The following is a 20,014-nucleotide window of genomic DNA, read 5'->3' as shown; positions in this document are numbered from 1 at the left end:
TAAGGTGTTGTTCCTCCAACCTGAGTGTGGCTTCATCTTGACAGTAGAGGAGGCCGTGGATAGACATATCAGAATGGGAATAGAACGTGGAATTAAGATGTGTGGCCAGTGGGAGATCTTGCTTTCTCTGGTGGACAGAGTGTAAGTGTTCAGCGAAATGGTCTCCCAGCCTGCGTCGGGTCTTGTCAATATATAGAAGGCTGCATCGGGAGCACCAGATGCAGTATATCACCCCAGCCGACTCACAGGTGAAGTGTCGCCTCAACTGGAAGGACTGTCTGGGGCCCTGAATGGTGGTGAGGGAGGAAGTGTAACATACCTCGACACTGTTTTATCTCCCCTTGTTCAATCCCTTCCCACCTATGTTCGTGACACTCCTCACGTTCTGAATATTTTCAATGATTTTAAGATCCCTGGTCCCCACTGCTTTATTTTCACCATGGATGTCCAGTCCCTATATATTTCCATCCCCCATCAGGAAGGTCTGAAAGCTCTCCACTTCTTTTTGGATTCCAGACCTAACCAGTTCCCCTCTACCACCACTCTCCTCCGTCTAGCTGAATTAGTCCTTACTCTTAACAATTTCTTCTTTGGCTCCTCCCACTTCTACCAAACTAAAGGTGTAGCCATGGGCACCCGTATGGGTCCCAGCTATGCCTGCCTTTTCGTTGGCTTTGTGGAACAATCTATGTTCCAAGCTTATACTGGTATCTGTCCCCCTCTTTTCCTTCGCTACATCGACGACTGCATTGGCGCTGCTTCCTGCACGCATGCTGAGCTCGTTGACTTCATTAACTTTGCCTCCAATTTTCACCGTGCCCTCAAGTTTACCTGGTCCATTTCTGACGCCTCCCTCCCCTTTCCAGATCTTTCTGTCTCTATCTCTGGAGACAGCTATCTACTGATGTCTACTATAAGCCTACGGACTCTCAGAGCTACCTGGACTATTCCTCTTCACACCCTGTCTCTTGCAAAAATGCCATCCCCTTCTCGCAATTCCTCCATTCTGCCGCATCTGCTCTCAGGATGAGGATTTTCATTCTAGGACAAAGGCGATATCTTCCTTTTTTAAAGAAAGAGGCTTCCCTTCCTCCACCGTCAACTCTGCTCTCAAACGCATCTCTCCCATTTCACGCACATCTGCTCTCACTCCATCCTCCCATCACCCCACTAGGGATAGGGTTCCCCTTGTCCTCACCTACCACCCCACCAGCCTCCGGGTCCAACATATAATTCTCCGTAACCTCCGCCACCTCCAACGGGATCCCACCACTAAGCACATCTTTCCCTCCCCCCCTTTCTGTTTTCCGCAGGGATCGCTCCCTACGCGACTCCCTTGCCCATTCGTCCCCCCCATCCCTCCCCACTGATCTCCCTCCTGGCACTTATCCTTGTAAGCGGAACAATTGCTACACATGCCCTTACACTTCCTCCCTTACCACCATTCAGGGCCCCAAACCGTCCTTCCAGGTGAGGCGACACTTCACCTGTGAGTCGGCTGGGGCAATATACTGCATCTGGTGCTCTTGGTGCGGCCTTCTATATATTGGCGAGACCCGACGCAGGCTGGGAGGCTGTTTCACTGAACACCTATGCTCTGTCCACCAGAGAAAGCAAGATCTCCCAGTGGCCACATATTTTAATTCCACATCCCATTCCCATTCCAATATGTCCATCCACGGCCTCCTCTACTGTCAAGATGAAGCCACACTCAGGTTGAAGGAACAACACTTTATATTCTGTCTGGGTAGCCTCCAACCTGATGGCATGAATATTAACCTCTCTAATGTCCGTTAATGCCCCTCCTCCCCTTCACACCCCATCCCTTATTTATTTATTTTAAGTATTTTAAAAATTTTCCCCCTTTTTTCTCTCTTTTTTCTTCCTCTGTCCCTCTCACTATAACTCCTTGCCTGCTCTCCACCCTCTGGGCTCCCCTCCTCCCTTCTGTTTCTCCCCAGGCTTCCCGTCCCATGATCTTCTCCCTTTTCCAGCTCTTAGACCCACCCCTCCTCTCCTGTCTTCTATCATTTCAGATCTCCCCCTCCTCCCATTTTCAAATCTCTTACTAGCTCTTCCTTCAGTTAGTCCTGACGAAGAGTCCCAGTCGAAAACGTTGACTGTACCTCTTCCTATCGATGCTGCCTGGCCTGCTGCATTCACCAGCATTTTTTGTGTGTGTGGTGAGAACGTCGCACAGCTTTAGAAGCTTGGAATGACTGGGAATTTTTCATAGTGATCTGAGTCTCAGAAGCCTCACTCACACACTTCTTCCCTTAAGCTTTAGTTCTGGAAGTGTGGATTAGCATTTGATGGGTGAATCTGGCACCCCCCTCCTCCAGTAAGGAACACATTGACGGAGAGCCTACAAGGGCAAGTGAGGATGAGTCCTGAAGAGGAAGATCTGTGTTCAACCCCATGAGTGTGTTCTGTCAGTTAATGAGATCCTGTTCTGTTTATATCTCAATTTCTCTACAAAGCAAAATGCTGTTTATCACAGCTTTAAAAAGTTCAATAGACCTAGGTTTCTTTTGGAGATGGAGGTCCAGATTTCCTCTGTCCTTTGTGTGAAGAAGTGCCTCCTAACATCTTTGCAGGCTGGTTTGTTCTGGTTATTTCCAGAAGAAAACAACAATTTCTCTCTATAAATTGATGAGGGGTATAGATCATGTGAATGCTTGTAGGCTTTTTCCCCTCAGGTTGAGTGAGACCAGAATTCGAGGTCATAGGTTGAGGTTAAAAGGTGAAATATTTAAGGCGAGTCTGAGGGTGGTGTTCTTCACTGAGACAGTGCTGAGAATATGGAACAAGCTGCCAGAGGAAGTGGTAGATGCAGATTCAATTGTAACAAGTCACAGAAGTTTGAATGTGAGGGGTATGGAGGGCAATGGTCCGGGTGCAGGTAAATGGGACTAGTCAGAAGAGCAAGTTGGCAGGGCTAGATGGGCGGAAGAGTCTGTTTCTATGCTTTAGGATTATATGACTCTAAATCTTTTTAAGTAACTTTTAGATATCCTGATTAAATCCTCCAATATGACCATAACCTTGTCGTAGAGTTTGGAGGCCTCAATGACCTGGAGAGCACTGTTGTCTGGATTCAGTGCCTTGTTCATTGGCTCTTGGTAAGGTTACCCATGCCAAACAGGTCAAAGGGTAGAGGCCAGACAAAGAGTGGTCCACCGGTCCTTCAGGTTCAGTGGTTCAGTTCAGGGTTAACAATCCTGACTGGTAAAACAAAATTGTTACAGAAACAGCAATGACGAATCCTTCTATACAGACAGAGATGGAGGACCTTCATTGCTGCCCTAAATGCCATCAGCGTAATGAGCAGCAAGTAAATAAGTATCCTTATTAAATCACCACCTCCTAACTGTCTGGAGTCAAAGGATCTTGTCCATGCTTCCCTTAAAATTCTGTAGGTGCTGATAGAGATCACTTCACTGCCTGTAGGGAGATCACAGTGCGATGCCTTTTCCATTCCACAAACGTGCTATGTACGTACCAGGTCCATTTCTATGGTGGCCAATCCGCTTCACCCTTTCACGAGGAATCCTGCAGATGCTGGAAATTCAAGCAACACACATCAAAGTTGCTGGTGAACGCAGCAGGCCAGGCAGCATCTCTAGGAAGAGGTACAGTCGACATTTCGGGCCGAGACCCTTCGTCAGGACTAACTGAAGGAAGAGCTAGTAAGAGATTTGAAAGCTGGAGGGGGAGATCGAAAATGATAGGAGAAGACAGGAGGGGGAGGGATGGAGCCAAGAGCTGGACAGGTGATTGGCAATAGGGATATGAGAGGATCATGGGACAGGAGGCCCAGGGAGAAGGAAAAGGGGGAGGGGGGGAACCCAGAGGATGGGCAAGGGGTATAGTCAGAGGGACAGAGGGAGAAAAGGAGAGAGAGAGAGAGAAAGAATGTGTGTATATAAATAAATAACGGATGGGGTCCGAGGGGGAGGTGGGGCATTAGCGGAAGTTAGAGAAGTCAATGTTCATGCCATCAGGTTGGAGGCTACCCAGACGGAATATAAGGTGTTGTTCCTCCAACCTGAGTCTGGCTTCATCTTCACAGTAGAGGAGGCCATGGATAGACATGTCAGAATGGGAATGGGATGTGGAATTAAAATGTGTGGCCACTGGGAGATCCTGCTTTCTCTGGCTTCACCCTTTCCCTGGTCATTCTCTTCCAAGAACCGGAGGAACTGAACACACTCAGATGAAACTGTTCTGCTGCTTTTCGTAAACTCACTGGTCACTGCAGAGCTCTTGTACAGTATGCATGCAGGTCCATTTTCTCAGCCTGACTTCAGTCCTTTTTAGTTAGGTGAACAGTATAAAGCATCCAGTAATAATTCATTAAATTCAGAGTAAATTTTTTCGGATGATAACCAGAGATACCAAAGAGTGGTGAATCTGTGGAATTCATGGAAACAGCTGTGGAGGCCAAGTTTTTATGTACACTTCAGGCAGATGTTGATAGATTCTTGGTTGGTCAGGGCATGAAAGGATATGGGGAGGAAGGCAGGAGATTGGAGCTGAGAGGAAAAATGAATCAGCCACGATAAAACAGTGGAACAGACTCAATGGACAAAGGACCTAATTTGGCTCTAATGTCTGATGGTCTTACAATAAAGGCGATCCACATGCTTGCCTTTATTGGTCAGAGTATTGAATATAATAGTCAATAAGTTATTTATGGAGCAGCTGGATAAATCCACTTGCTCTTGTGTGTAATTTTGTTTGCCCGATTACAGGAAAGATGTGGAGGTTTGAAAAGGATACCGAAGAGAATCTAGAATCAACTTCATTTGCCGTGTACGTTTATATGTATTAGGAATTTGCTGTGGTGAATTGGTTAGGATGCGACATACATTGGAAGCTTTACCAGAATTAGATGGCATGAGTTGTGGAGAGAGAGATTGGACAAATTTGGATAATTTCGTCTGGAGTGTTGGCAGCTGAGGGGAGATCTGATAGAAGTTTATAGGATAATAAGACCATAAGATACAGGAGCAGAATTAAGACATTTGGCCCATTGAGTCTGCTCCACTAATTTATCATGGCTAATCTAATTTTCCTCTCAGCCCCAATCTCCTACCTTCTTCCTGTAACCCCTCATGCTCTGATCAATCAAGAATCGATCAACCTCTGCCTTAAATATACATAAAGACTTGGCCTCCACAGCTGCCTGTGGCAAAGAATTCCACAGGTTCACCTCATTATGAGAGGCATAGACAGGATAGACAGTCAGAATCATTTTTTCCACCACACAGTGGTAGTTGCCTGGAATGGGCTGCCGTGAAGAGTGATGGAAGCAGGAGCTTGAGGCTGTTAGATAGACACATGAATGAAGGGATGTGGCTCATGTACAGGCAGAGATTTAATTTAAATTGGCGTCTTCAGTGCAGACATTGTGGTCCGAAGGGCGTGTTTTCTTTGCTGTTCTGTAATCAAACTGTTGCTTAAAAGTGGGATTTCTGATGCTCAATCTTGGGAAACTGTTATCATTTTGAAAGCTGTCTTTTAGATTTAGCCTAAATCTAATTAGATTTAGTCTTTTAGGTTAGAGCGGGACATTGATAGGATGCAAAACTGAGAAGTGCCAAATGGAGTTCAACCCAGGAAAGTGTGAGAGAATTCATTTTAGTAGGTCAAATATGATGGCAGAATATGGTATTAATGGTAAGACTCTTGGCAGTGTGGAGGTTGACTCTGTGGTTAAGAAAGCATGCGGTGCATTGGCCTTCATCAATAGTGGGATAGAGTTTAGGAGCCGAGAGGTAATGTTGCAGCTATATAGGACCCTGGTCAGACCCCACTTGGAGTACTGTGCTCAGTTCTGGTTGCCTCACTACAAGAAGGATGTGGAGACCATAGGAAGGGTGCAGAGGAGATTTACAAGGATATTGCCTGGATTGGGGAGCATGCCTTATGAGAATAGGTTAAGTGAACTCAGCCTTTTCTCCTTGGAGCGACGGAGGATGAGAGGTGACCTGATAGAGGTGTATAGGATGATGAGAGGCATTGATCGTGTGGATAGTCAGAGGCTTTTTCCCAGGGCTGAAATGGCTGACATGAGAGGACACAGTTTTAATGTGCTTGGAAGTAGGTACAGAGGAGATGTCAGTGGTAAGTTTTTTACGCAGAGAGTGGTGAGTTTATGGAATGGGCTGCCGGCGGCGGTGGTGGAGGCGGATACGAAAGGGTCTTTTCAGAGACTCCTGGACAGGTACATGGAGCTCAGAAAAATAGAGGGCTGTGGGTAACCCTAGGTAATTTCTAAGGTAGGAACATGTTCGGCGCAGCTTTGTGGGCTGAAGGGCCTGTATTGTGCTGTAGGTTTTCTGTGTTTCTATCTGCAACTGTGAACAGGTTTGATGCACACATCTTTTCTCTTGAGAAAACTGATGCTGCACTGTGTTGATGGTAGGGCTGCTGATGATGCCCCTCTCATTACATTGCCGCCCCCCCACAGCCCCACTTCAGTATTCCAGACCTTCTTCCTACATTTTGTTTCTTGATTATGGTTGTCACTTTCTGAGCTAGGCTATATGTCCTCTCAGTACCCTCATGGTTGACAAAGAAGTGGGCAGGAAAAATCTTTACAGACCCTACCCACCCCTACCTATTGCCTTTTTCAAAAGCTCCCTGCTGGAAAGTGTTATAGGGCTATGAAAACAAAAAGAATACTATTTTAAAAGTCCCTTCCTACATGCAGTTAATCTGATTAGCCCCACCCTACCCCCTCTATCTATTACCCCTGTAAACACTTTAAAGCACTTTTTATAATGTTGTTTATATTGTAAATACATGCTGCTATTTATGCACTTTTTATTCCATATCTGTACATTAACCTCTGACTTTATTTTATGTAATTGTTTTTCTTTATTATTGTTGACTGTTGTAGATTTTTGTTGCAAGTTGGGCCTACACACCACAGCAAATTCCTAATACTTGTAAATGTATGTGCCGAATAAAGTTGATCCTTGATCATTTCCTTTCCTCAAACCTATGAACTGTGGAACATATTTATCTCAGTTTCCTATAGTGGGGGAGTCTAAGACCAAGGGCACAGCTCAGAATAGCAGGACGATCCTTAAGAACAGAGATGAAGAGGAATTTCTTTAGCTAGAGGGTAAAGAATCTGTGAAATTCGTTGCCACAGATGACTGTGAAGGCCAAGTTATTGGGTATAATTAAAGCGGAGATTGATAGGTTCTTGATTATTTGGGGTGTCAATGATTTCGGGGAGAAGGCAGGAGGCAGGGTTGTGAAGGATTATAAATCAGCCACGATGGAATGGTGGAGCAGACTCGATGATTGAGTGGCCTAATTCTGTTCCTATGTCTTATGGTTTCAGTCACTGCTCCCTTCGTTGTGCAGGATAAAGCCCTGACAAAAGCCATTGATCTTTACTTGTGCCTTATCGGCTGTAGATCTATGAACATTGTACTTCCCTCCTTCATTCCAGATACTTAAACCCAAAAATGCACAAGACAGTCCTGTAGACCATTGACAGAATGAGATAGTGTTTCACCCAAACTGCAGTACTGAGATGTCTCCTTTCTCAGATGAGTATAGAACAGAGCAGGCCCTTCAGCCCACCATGTTATGTCAACCTTTTAACCTATTCAGTGATAAATCTAACCTGCCTCTCCACATAGCCCTCCATTTTTCTATCATGCATGTGCCTATCTTAGATATCCCTAATGTATTTGCCTCTATCACCATCCCTAATGGTGCGTTCCACATACCCACCCCACTTTTTTTTTATATAAAAAGAACTCACCTCTGACATCCCCACTACACTTTCCTCTAACCACTTTGAAATTATACTCCCTTGTGTTAATCATTTCCACCCTGGGAAAAAGTCTCTGGTTGATTTCTTGGTGTATGCTTCTTATCGTCTTATAACCTTTATCAAGTCACTTCTTATCCTCTTTCACTCCAAAGAGAAAAGCCCTAGCTCACCCAACCTATCATTATAAGACATGCTCTCCAATCCACATAGCATCCTGGTAACTCCTCTGTATCCTTACTAAAGCTTCCATAGTTTTCCTATAATGAAGTGACCAGAATTAAACAAAATGTTCCAAGTGTGGTCTAACCACAATTTTTTTTAGAGCTGCAACATTACCTCATGGCTCTTGGACTCAGTTCCCCGAGTAATGAAGACCAATACACCGCAAGCCTCTTTAACCACCTGGTAAACTTGCGCGCAACTTTGAGGGATCCATTGAAGTGGTACCAAGATCCCTCTTTCTCCACACTGACATTAACCCTTCAAATTGGACCTACCAAAGTGAGTCATTTCACACTTTTCTGGATTGAACTCCACCTGCCACTTCTCAGCCCAGCTCTGCATCCTGTCTATATTCCATTGACCACATTCTACACTAACCATAACTTCACCAACCTTTATGTTATCTGCAAGCTTACTAACCCACCCCTCCAATTCCTCATCTGAATCATTTATTAAAATCACAAACAGCAGCTGCCCCAGAATAGATTCCTGCAGGACACCACTGGTCAACGACCTCCAAGCAGGGGAGCTGAAAGGACGAGGTGAACTATTTTGAAGAGCAGGAGGCATTGTCCTTGCCATTATTTATCACTGAAGCATATTATCTGAACACTGCCACGTTGCTGTTTTAGGCCTTGCAGTGACCAAACTGGTTACCATGTTTTCTGCCTTACAATAATGACCGCGCTGTAAAAATAATGCGTTAACTCTTAAGCATTTTGGAATTTTCCAGGAGGATAGTAAATTACTATAGAAATGTAAAACTTATTTTAAAGATATGAATAAACAGAAGCAAAAATCTGTCCTTCTGTCCCCTCCTTCTGCCTGTTTAGCCATTTACATAAAAACTTTTACCTTAGTGCCACTTTCTTATACTAGCCTCTATTAAAACTAATTGATCTGTTGAATTCTGACTTGAATATGCTTAGTGTCGCTGATCTCCACACTGCTGGTGGTAGTGAGTTCCAATGATTTAGTGTGATCTTGGTAAAGGAATTTCTTAACATGAGGCTAGGAAAGCTAGCCTCTTTTTGACCCCTGGTTCTAGACCGTCTGACAGGGAAATCTAATCCCTGAGTATTCTGCTTCACTTAACTCTATAGGCCAAGTCTGCTCTTGGGACAAAATCTCCATCCCAACATCAATCTGCTAAACCTTCGTTCCTTTCTTGCTCCTGCAGGTATCTCTTTCCCCTGCCCAGGAATTTCACTTGCAGTGCGATATCTTCACAGATTCACCAGTTTATTGTATCTTCTGTGAAGAAATGCAAAGCATTCTTTTAATTTCACTGGTTCTTCCTTAATCCCCATATAATTCTCTGTTTCAGTTTGTTAAGGACTTGTATTAACATTTGCTAAATTCTTCCTTTTTACATATGTATGGAATTTTTAGTCTGCATTTATTTCTAGTTAATTCACTCGTATATTCTACTTTCCCTTAGTCAATGCCCTCATTCACTTTTTGCCCAATTAAATGGTTCAAATAGTTCAATTTAATCTGAGAAGGTATACAGTATACAACATAAAATTCTTACTCTTCACAGACATCCACCAAAAAAGAAATCCCATTGAATAAATGATAGAACTATCAGAACCCCAAAACCCCCTTCCCCCACTTGTGCCAGCAGAAGTACAAACTCCCCCCCCCCACCGTGCAAGAAATAGCAAAAGCCCCAAAAGAGACATTGATCTGGAGTCCATCAAAAACTATATACCCTGGTATCTCAGACAGGCTCTCTCCATCGAGGGGGGAGAGAGGTTGCTCCTGCATCAAGTGCAGAGACCAGTAGCTTGCTGTTCCGATGTTACAGTCTTTTGCATCGCTTCTCCAAGCCCCCCGTCTCACCGACAGGCTCTCACTCCATCGGGGGGGGGGGGCGGAATCACTCGAGTACAGAGGCCTTCTTCCAACAGCAGCACATACCACCTGTTGTCTCAATGTTTCAGTCTCCCGTGATGCCTCATTTGGTGAGGAACTGGATTATCTGTGGGGCTGCTCCCCAAAGGCGCACACCATCTAAGTCATTCCTGGAGACAGCGAAGTGCCAGGCTGCACAGTCAGTTCAAAACCCCATTGCTTGCAAAGAACCATAGTTTGAACTGTAGATTACAGTCTCTAACAGAATCCCAACCACCTTGAAAAGAAAAGAAAGGTGTATGAGAAGAAGAATAAGCTGTTTCTTGGATGAATTTGGAAGAAGCCGTCTGGATCTGCAAAAACTGGCACCATCTTTAATCTTACTTTTATTTCTTAGATTTTGCTTTTATTTCTAGTATTTTTCCTTTGTTCTAATACTAACTTTATATTAGACATAGTAGGAGCACTTTTCCTCTCAGGCTTTTGTGCCATAAGGCCATTCAGCCCAACAAGTCTGCAATGCCATTCCATCATGTCTGATTTATTTTCCCTCTCAACTCCATTCTCCTGCCTTCTCCCCGTAACTTTTGATGCTCTGACTAATCAAGACCCTCTCAGCCTCCACTTTAAGTGTACTGATAACTTGGCCGCCACAGTTGTTCTTGGCAATGAGTACCACAGATTCATTACCCTCTGGCTTAAGAAATTTTTCCTCATCTATTCTAAATGGATGTCCCTCAATTCTGACTCTGTGCCCTCTGGTCTCAAACTTTCCCACTATAGGAAACATCCTCTCCGCATGCACTTTGTCCAGACCTTTTAATATTTGATAGGTTTCAAAGATATCCCCCTTCATTGTTGTACACTCTAGTTAATACAGGACATAAATTAATTTGAAAAAAAATGTATTACATCTTTAAATGTTAACTGTTGTTTCTCTACTGTTGCACCTCTTAATGTAGTTTCCAATCTACCATTGCCTCACCTTCATAGGTTTAAATGAATGCTGATTGCACTAAAGCTGTGACATCCCCCATAAAAGACCATAAGACGTAGGAGCAGAATGAGGCCATTCGGCCCACTGAGACTTCGCCACCGTTCTTAATGTAGCTGATTTATTATCCCTCTCAGCCCCATTCTCCTGAGAGGAGCTGCGAGGGGAAAGTTTTTTTTAAACAGAGTGATGTGTGCCTGGAATGCACTGTCTTGGGTAGTGGTAGAGGGAGAAACGTTTAACAGATGTTTAAATAGGCACAAGAATTTGAGGAAAATGGAGGGATATGGACATTGTGTAGGCAGAAGAGATTAGTTGGCCATTTGATTTGGATTTGTACAACATTGTGGGCCGAAGGGCCTGTTCCTGTGCTGTACTGTTCTATGTTCCTGTGTTCTCCTTCACCTTCACTTTCTGTAGTTAAATGAATAATATTTAATGAGGGAGAACTTCAGGAGCCGTTACCCAAAATAACTTGAATGATTAACATTAATGAAAAAATCAGTTCAGATATTTCCACACTATTACAGACTCCAGCTCTGTGGGTGAACTGGAAGGCCTGATTTTGAAGCACATAGCTACCATGACACTGTGCTGTGGAAGTCCTGCAGGAGTGGCCACTATCTGGCAAATATCAGATGGCATCTTGCTCTAGAGCGCCCTCACCTGGCTCTGCCGTTGCCTTTGTGCTGTCATCAGGATTACCAGTCAGATATTGGGCATTTGCATTTTAGCTGCACAGTGTCCTGATACCTGACCTCAAGCAGCAACCTTCATTGACGCACTGTCTTCAACATGGCCTTTTCTCCTTGAAGAGACGGAGGATGAGAGGCGACCTGATAGAGGTGTATAAGATGATGAGAGGCATTAATCATGTGGATAGCCAGAGGCTTTTTCCCAGGGCTGAAATGGCAAGCACAAGAGGGCACAGGTTTAAGGTGCTTGGAGGTAGGTATAGAGGAGATGTCCTTAACTGTACTCGCCTCTGCCACATCCTCTGAGCGTCTGATAGCTCTAGGCCTGTGCTCACTGGAGCTTAGAACAATGAGGGGATCTCACGGGAACCTATCGAATTTTGAAAGAGGAAAGGTTGTTTCCTGTAGAGAGGAGAGTCCAGGACCATAAGATACGGCCTCAGAATAGAAGGATGTCCCTTTGGAACAGAAATGAGAAGGAATTTCTTTAGCTAGAGAGTGGTGAATCTTTTGGATTCATTGTCACAGGCAGCCGTGGAGGCCAGGTCGTTGGGTACATTTAAAGCAGAGGCTGATAGGTTCTTGATTAGTCAGGGCATCAAAGGTTATGAGGAGAAGGCAGGAGAATGAGGTTGAGAGGGATAATAAATCAGCCATGATGGAATGGCAGAGCAGATTCAATGGCCTAATGGCCTAATCCTGTTCTTTTGTCTTATGGTCTTCATACTTTGAAAACTCTATAGTCTATATAGAAAGATTATTTTGCTTTCACTCCTTGGTCTCCAGCCCGAGTCCACTGCTATAATTCTGCCGTTAGATGCATGTTTTTACTGTGATCTTATTGAGCTCATATTTTATAAAGACCAGTTGTAAGAGATACTATTTATTAGTCAGGCTGAGGTTTAAATCAGTGAAAATTCAGCATGGTGGGACACTTGTGCAAGCCGTTATGGGTGTTTTTCTTAGTTCCCCTCATTCAATCCCTCAGATCAATCCCACATGAAAAAAGCCAGATCATTGCTCAGTTTTTCTGTTTGTGAAATTGGCTTTGTACATAAGTCTTCAAATGATCTGCTTGTCAGGAGACAGGTGGGTGAAGATTTTACAGTCAAGGTCAAGCACTGTGTGGCTGAATTCATACACTCCAGCAGTTCACCCATCTGCAGTATTTCCTTGCCACTGTGAACCCATTGCTCAAACATAAATAAGGCAAGTTGGGAATGGGATCGCCCCCTACGCACATCTTTCCCTCCCCCCCCCCTGCATTCCGCAGGGACCGCTCCCTACGCAACTCCCTTGTCCATTCGTCCCCCCCCCCATCCCTCCCCACTGATCTCCCTCCTGGCACTTATCCTTGTAAGCGGAACAAGTGTTACACATGTCCTGACACTTCCTCCCTTACCACCATTCAGGGCCCCAAACAGTCCTTCCAGGTGAGGCTACACTTCACCTGTGAGTCGGTTGGGGTGATATACTGCGTCCGGTGCTCCCAATGTGGCCTTTTATATATTGGCGAGACCCGACGCAGACTGGGAGGCCGCTTTGCTGAACACCTACACTCTGTCCGCCAGAGAAAGCAGGATCTCCTAGTGGCCACACATTTTAATTCCACATCCCATTCCCATTCTGACATGTCTACCCACGGCCTCCTCTACTGTAAAGATGAAGCCACACTCAGGTTGAAGGAACAACACCTTATATTCCATCTGGGTAGCCTCCAACCTGATGGCATGAACATCGACTTCTCTAACTTCCACTAATGCCCCACCTCCCCCTCATATCCCATCTGTTACTTATTTTTATACACACATTCTTTCTCTCACTCTCCTTTTTCTCCCTCTGTCCCTCTGAATATACCCCTTGCCCATCCTCTGGGTCACCCCCCCCCCCCGTCTTTCTTCCCGGACCTCCTGTCCCATGATCCTCTCGTATCCCTTTTGCCTATCACCTGTCCAGCTCTTGGCTCCATCCCTCCCCCTCCTGTCTTCTCCCATCATTTTCGATCTCCCCCTCCCCCTCCAACTTCCAAATCCCTTACTCACTCTTCCTTCAGTTAGTCCTGACGAAGGGTCTCGGCCTGAAACGTGGACTGTACCTCTTCCTAGAGATGCTGCCTGGCCTGCTGCGTTCACCAGCAACTTTGATGTGTGTTGCTTGAATTTCCAGCATCTGCAGAATTCCTGTTGTTTAAGTTGGGAATTAACCTCTGTCTACACTTCTCACCACCTCTGTAAAGAAGCCAACATAATTGAAGACCTTACCCTCTTCACCTGCTCCCGTTGGTTAAAAGATACAAAAGCCTGAAAGTACGTACCACTAGGCTCAAGGACAGCTTCTATCCCACTGTTATCAGACTTTTGAATGGTCTCCAGTTGGATAAGATGAACTTTTCACCTCACAATCTACCTCATCATGGCCTTGCACCTTACTGTCTGCCTGCACTACACTTTCTCTGTTAACTGCAACACTTTATTCTGCATTCTGTACAACACACGCAAAATGCTGGAGGAGCTCAGGTCAGGCAGCATCAATGGAAATTAATAAACAGTCAATGTTTCTGGCTGAGGCCCTTCATCAGGACTGGTAAAGAAGGGAGAAGATGCCAGAATGCCTTTCTCCTTGCTTTTCAATCTTGAAGAAGGAACTCAGCCCAAAACATCGACTGTTTACTAATTTCCTTAGATGCTGCCTGACCTACTGAGTTCTTCCAGCATTTTGCATGTGTTGCTCTGGATTTCCAGCATCTACAGAATCTCTTGTGTTTCTGCATTCTGTTAGCCTTTTCCCTTAAACTACCTCAATACACTGTTGTAATGAAGTAATCTGTATGGATGGCATACAAAACAAGTTTTTCTCACTGTCTCGGTCCATGGGCAGTAATAAACCAATTTACCAATTTAACCTCAAACAGCAAAGCTAAGAATTTGTGGAGCTCTGGTTTAACATTATCTGTATGTCACACTGGTGAAGCCCTCCATTGGTCGGAGTCTGGCATGGACGTTGCGTCCCAGCTGTCTACGTTATAACGTAATCCTGGGCGGTATGATACGGAGAGCAAGCTGTAGTCCACACAGCAGGCTCCCCTTCCACACCAGCTGATGAAGCCAAAGAAATGGCAGATTGGCATCAGCAGGGCCACAGGACCTGCCAGTCAGTGTTGGATCAATGTAGGATTGCCTTAGGGACTCAAGCTCCAGATTTTTCCTCAGGGTTTACTCTCGAAGCCTTCTTGTGAGCAAGGTAGCAGAGATTTATGATCAGAGTTTTTCTTCTCCTAGGTGAGCTGCCAACCACAGCTGACGAACCCCATCTGCCCAAAGCAACTGGTTTTAGGCACCAGTAACCCACCTTTGCCCTTCTCCTGTCAGTAGAACACTTCTGCTGGGCTTGGTAGCTAAGCCACACATGAAGTCCAGGAGCTGTACTTGGTTGTCAGAGGCTATTTTATACGCACACCATTGGGAGCATTTAATAGGTAGTAGGAGCTTGTCCGCATTGTCACCCCACCCTCCCCCTTCCTAGCAATGACAACCTCCCACTGGTACAATAATCAATTTAGAAAACATGTTTTAAGATTTCCTGGTTTAATATCATTGGAGTGAAAGCATTAAAGGAAAAATGCAACGTGAACACATAACTTCTTAGGTTTAATCATATTGTCTGGGAGACAAATGCAAATAATGGTCCATTGGAGATAGCCTGTTCAAATAATGAACATTTGTAGTCAAACTGCCTTAGCAGAATTAGACTTTGCATTTTAAACTGATTTATAATAACAACTTTTTTGTTTATTTTCAGCCTATTAACAATGCTGATTTCATTGTTCCTGTTGAGATAGATGGGACAGTTCACCAGGTAAGGAATCATACAGTAGATATTGGAGCCTTAATTATCAGAGTGTTAATTGGTGCTTCAAGCTGGCATGGGTGGGGCTGAGAATCTGATCTTTCTGTGCAGACTGGTTAGCATGACACTATTGCACAGAGCGTCCAAATTCGGAGCTCAATTCCGGTGTCCTCTATAAGGAGTTTGAACTCCGGGTGTTCTGGTTTCCTCCCACTGAGCAAAGACGTACTGGATAGTAGGTTAATAGGCCATTGTAAATTCTCCTCTGATTAGGCTAGGATTAAATAGGTGGGTTTCAGGACAGTGCGGTTCGTTGGCTGAAAGGATGTGTTCCATTCTGTATCTCTAAATAAATAAATTGATTATAGAGGACTAAAAGCTAAAGATGGAAAAGGTGAAATCACAAACAAAATGAGCAGTGGGGGAGAATAAATAAGTGTGGTCCTGTTTTTCCGCAGTTCGTTCTGATTAGAATAGGAACATATTTCCCAAAAATGGTAGAATTGCAAGGGAAATTTTAAACCATACGAGTTCTGTGAGGCACAGGTATTTGTCGTCAGCTGGCCTGGGGAGTAACAGGAGAACTGCTGATTCTCTCCTTTACCATCAGCACCAGATGTCTCGCCATGGATTCATCCGGTGTGGAAATGGGCCATTCGGCCCAGCACTGCCGTGCTGACCATCCATACTAATCCTATCTTGAGCAGCACAGCAGCATAGTGGTTAGCACATTCACTATTACAGCACCAGAGGTCAACAATGAGGATTCGATTCCTGCTGCTGTCTGTAAGGAGTTTGTATGTTCTCTCTATGATGTCTGAGGTTTCTTCTGGGTGCTTTGGTTTCCTCCCATGTTCCAAAGACATACAGGTTAGTTGTGGGCGTGCTATTTTGGCACTGGAGGCATGGTGACAATTGTGGGCTTCCCACAGCACATCCTCGGACTGTGGTCACTGATGTAACACGAAGGGTTTCACTATACATATGATAAATAAAGCCAATCTTTAGACCTCTAATATTTCCGACACTTGGACCATTGCCTTTTATGCCTGGACAATTCATGTGCCTGTCTAAACATTTCTTCAATGCTATCAGCGCCTCTCAATCCACCACTTTCTGGAAGTTTGTTCGAGATGCTCACGATTCTGGGTGAGAAAGGATCCCGTCATATCACCTCCTGATAAATCTCCTCTGCACCCTCATACTGTCACAGCTTTCCTTTAGCTTCCTGACTAGAATTACACCTCTGCTTCATCACAGCTTGTTAGTTAGATATAAAGAATAGTTTGTCAGTTCCAGACATTAGAACTGGAGGTCTGGTGGATTGGTTGTGCAAGAGACCACAAAGTACAGGTGCTCAGGTACTTGAGGATTGTACGGCTGGAGATTGCAGAGATAGGAATGTGTGAAGGGAGAGTGGAATAAGAGTTTTAAAATCTAGGCACTCTGAAATTGGTAACTGAGTGTATGATTGCAGGGCTGATGCAGAAACTGTTCAGACAACATAGAACCTCACAGCATAGTACAGGCCCTTCGGCCCACAATGTTGTTCCAGCCTTTTTTATTTAGCAATGCAGTGTGGAGTAGGCCTTTTTGGCCCTTCACTTCACTCCAGCAACCCCACAATCCTGATTAACTCTAACCTAATTGTGGGACAATTTGCAATGACCAATTAACCTACCCAGTACGTCTTTGGACTTTGGGAGGAAACTGAAGTACATGGGGAAAAGCCATGCATCCCATGGGAAGGACAAACAGAGATTCCTTACAGAACGGCACCAGGATTGTAACCTACTCTAATCTCAATCTAACACTTGCCTCCTACAGAGCTCTACAATTTTCTATGAGTTTCTTAAAATGCCTCCAATGCCTCTACTACCACCCCCGGCAGAGTGTTCCGCACAACCATCAGTCTCTATGCTTAAAAAAGATCTACCTCTGACATCCCTCCCGAAAAGTTCCTTCAATCACCTTAGAAGTATGCCCCCTTGTTTTAGCTTTATTTGTTCTGGAAGAAAGGTCTCTGTAGCACTCAATCTGTGCCTCTTAGCATCTTGTACACCTCTATCAAATCGTCTGTCATCCTCCTTCCCTCATTTTTAGATAAGCTGAGTTTTATAAAAGCTGGGAGGTTGGCAGGAGTGCATTGGTACAGTCAAGTATAAAGGTAACATGGAAAAGATGAGGATTTCACCAGCAGATGAACTGCGATAGACAAAATGAAATACTGATGTCTTGGAAACTGGTGGACTTTGATAGAGGAGTTATCACTTTAGATACTGTGCACTGCTATAATATAACCAACAATTATTAAATTCCCATTTGAATGGCACTCTAATGTAAACTCTGTTACCATGGGAACACACAAGACTGAGCAAAGAAACATAATTATATTTCCACTATAATATGAAATTAAAATGAGTAAAAAGATAAGGTGAGTCATCCAAATGATGGCTGTCGTTGGTTAGTTTCTCAGTATGTGTAAATCGGCAAGTTTAAGTGTAATTCATTGGCATTTATATTAATGCAAGTACATCTCTGTTGATAAGATAAAGGGATTAGCTTTAACTCGCATCCTAGAACAGGAGAGGACGAATGCCAGCTGTCAAGTGGTATCTTCCATTGGAGAGCGTATGATTAGACTGAGACCTGGTTCAAGTAATCCAGGATAGGCTGTGTGCCTTCTAGTTGGCCTATTCTTGATTACTTGTACTTGGAAGCAGTCGTAGTGCCTGCTGGAGACAAGCCTGCTTCTGAAAATGCAAAAGGACCATCGACTGCATAAAATGTGACTTAATGCTGTAATGGATTTTTAGAGGCTCTGAAAGTGATTATTTTCTTCCTCCTTTATTGCACTATAGCTGTCAGACTGGGGTGTGGGGAGAGAGCCTTCCTTGACAGTGTTTGCTTGTTTAGAGATACAGTGCAGAGCAGGCCCTTCTGGACCAGCAAGCCTCACCACCCCGAAACCCACTCATTTAACCCCAGCCTAATCACAGGACAATTTACAGTGACCAAGTAACCTGCTAACCTGTACATTAGCGTGTGAAAGTCGGCCTGTGAGACAGCAGGAGAGTTTAAAAAGCAAGCAAAGTAAGGAGCGGGCGACGGAGTAGTGGGAGACAGAGTAGAAAGGCTTTGGCTCAAGAGGCTTTGGCGAGCAGAGGCTGAGGACAAACCTGCTCCCAGTGAGGTAAGGCCGGGTAAGTTCCTTTAATAACTCTAATTAACTTAGGAGTAGGTGATGGAGGCAGCAATTAGGGCAGTCGAGTGCTCCTTTTGCAGTATGTGAGAAGTCAGGGTGAGCACAATTGTCCCTGATGACTACACCTGTAAAAGGTACATCCAGCTGCAGCTCCTGACAAACCGAGTTAGGGAACTGGAGCTGGAGCTGGATGAACTTTGGATCATTCGGGAGGCAGAGGCAGAAATAAACAGGAGTTACAGGGAGATAGTCACCCCTAAAAGTCAGGAGGCAGGTAGCTGGGTGACTGTCAGGAGAGGGAAGGGGAATAGACAGAATGAGCAGAGCACCCCTGTGGCCGTTCCCATCAACAATAAGTATACTGTTTTGGATACTGTTGGTGGGGACGACCTACCAGGGACAAGTTGCAGTGGTTGCGTCTCTGGCACCGAGACTGGACCCTCAGCTCAGAAGGGAAGGAGGGAAAAGAGGAGAGCAGTAGTGATAGGGGATTTGATAGTTAGGAGGACAGATAGGAGGTTTTGTGGGAGAGATCGAGAATCCTGGATGGTCTGTTGCCTCCCTGGTGCCAGGGTCTGCGATATCTCGGATCAAGTTCTCAGTATTCTCAAGAGGGAGGGTGAGCAGCCAGATGTCATGCTCTGTGTAGGGACCAATGATGTGGATAGGAAGAAGGAGGAGGTCCTGCAAAGAGAGTTTAGGGAGTTAGGTGCAAAATTGAAGGACAGGATCTCCAGGGTTGCAATCTCAGGATTGCTACCTGTGCCACATGCTAGTGAAGCTAGAAATAGGAAGATAATGCAGCTAAATACGTGGCTAAGCTTCATGTTTCTAGACAATTGGGCCTTGTTCCAGGGAAGGTGGGACCTGTTCCAACAGGATGGGTTGCATCTGAACTGGAAGGGGACCAACACCCTTGCGGGAAGGTTTGCTTGTGCTGCTCCGGGGGGGGGGGGGGGTGTTAAACTAGATTTGCAAGGGGAGAAGAACCAGAGTGTTAGAGCAGATGGTGAGGTGGAGGAGGATGAAGGTCATGCGAGAACTGCAAGTATAGCGCATGGAGTAAACCCAGATCTCACATATAAAGAGGCTTTGAGGAAAGAGAAGCAGAATAAAGGGTGTAAAGGTAGTAAGGTAGAAGGGCTAAAGTGTGTGTACTTCAATGCAAGAAGCATCAAGAACAAAGGTTACGAACTGAGAGCTTGGATACTTACATGGAATTATGATGTAGTGGCCATTACAGAGACTTGGCTAGCACCAGGGCAGGAATGGTTTCTCAATATTCCTGGATTTCAGTGCTTTAAAAGGGATTGGGGGAGAGGAGGAGGGGTAGCATTACTGGTCAGGGATACTATTACAGCTACAGAAAGGGTGTGTAATGTAGCAGGATCCTC

The 20,014-nt window shown here is 44.8% G+C and overlaps 1 protein-coding gene across 3 annotated transcripts in view; it reads left to right on the top strand.

The window, feature by feature from the left end:
* The window catches only part of ctdspla (CTD (carboxy-terminal domain, RNA polymerase II, polypeptide A) small phosphatase-like a), a 266,232-nt gene that overhangs the window by 213,213 nt on the left and 33,005 nt on the right, over nt 1-20,014 (top strand). For all 3 annotated transcript variants that reach the window (XM_063044580.1, XM_063044582.1, XM_063044581.1), the window contains one exon: nt 15,368-15,424. In XM_063044580.1, the coding sequence (XP_062900650.1) occupies nt 15,368-15,424 (57 nt within the window). The remainder of the gene's footprint in view (nt 1-15,367; nt 15,425-20,014) is intronic.

Source organism: Mobula hypostoma, chromosome 3, assembly GCF_963921235.1.
Source record: "Mobula hypostoma chromosome 3, sMobHyp1.1, whole genome shotgun sequence".
NCBI lineage: Eukaryota > Metazoa > Chordata > Chondrichthyes > Myliobatiformes > Myliobatidae > Mobula > Mobula hypostoma.
The sequence above is the reverse complement of the archived record's forward strand: the minus strand, read 5'-3'. Positions and strand labels throughout refer to the sequence as shown.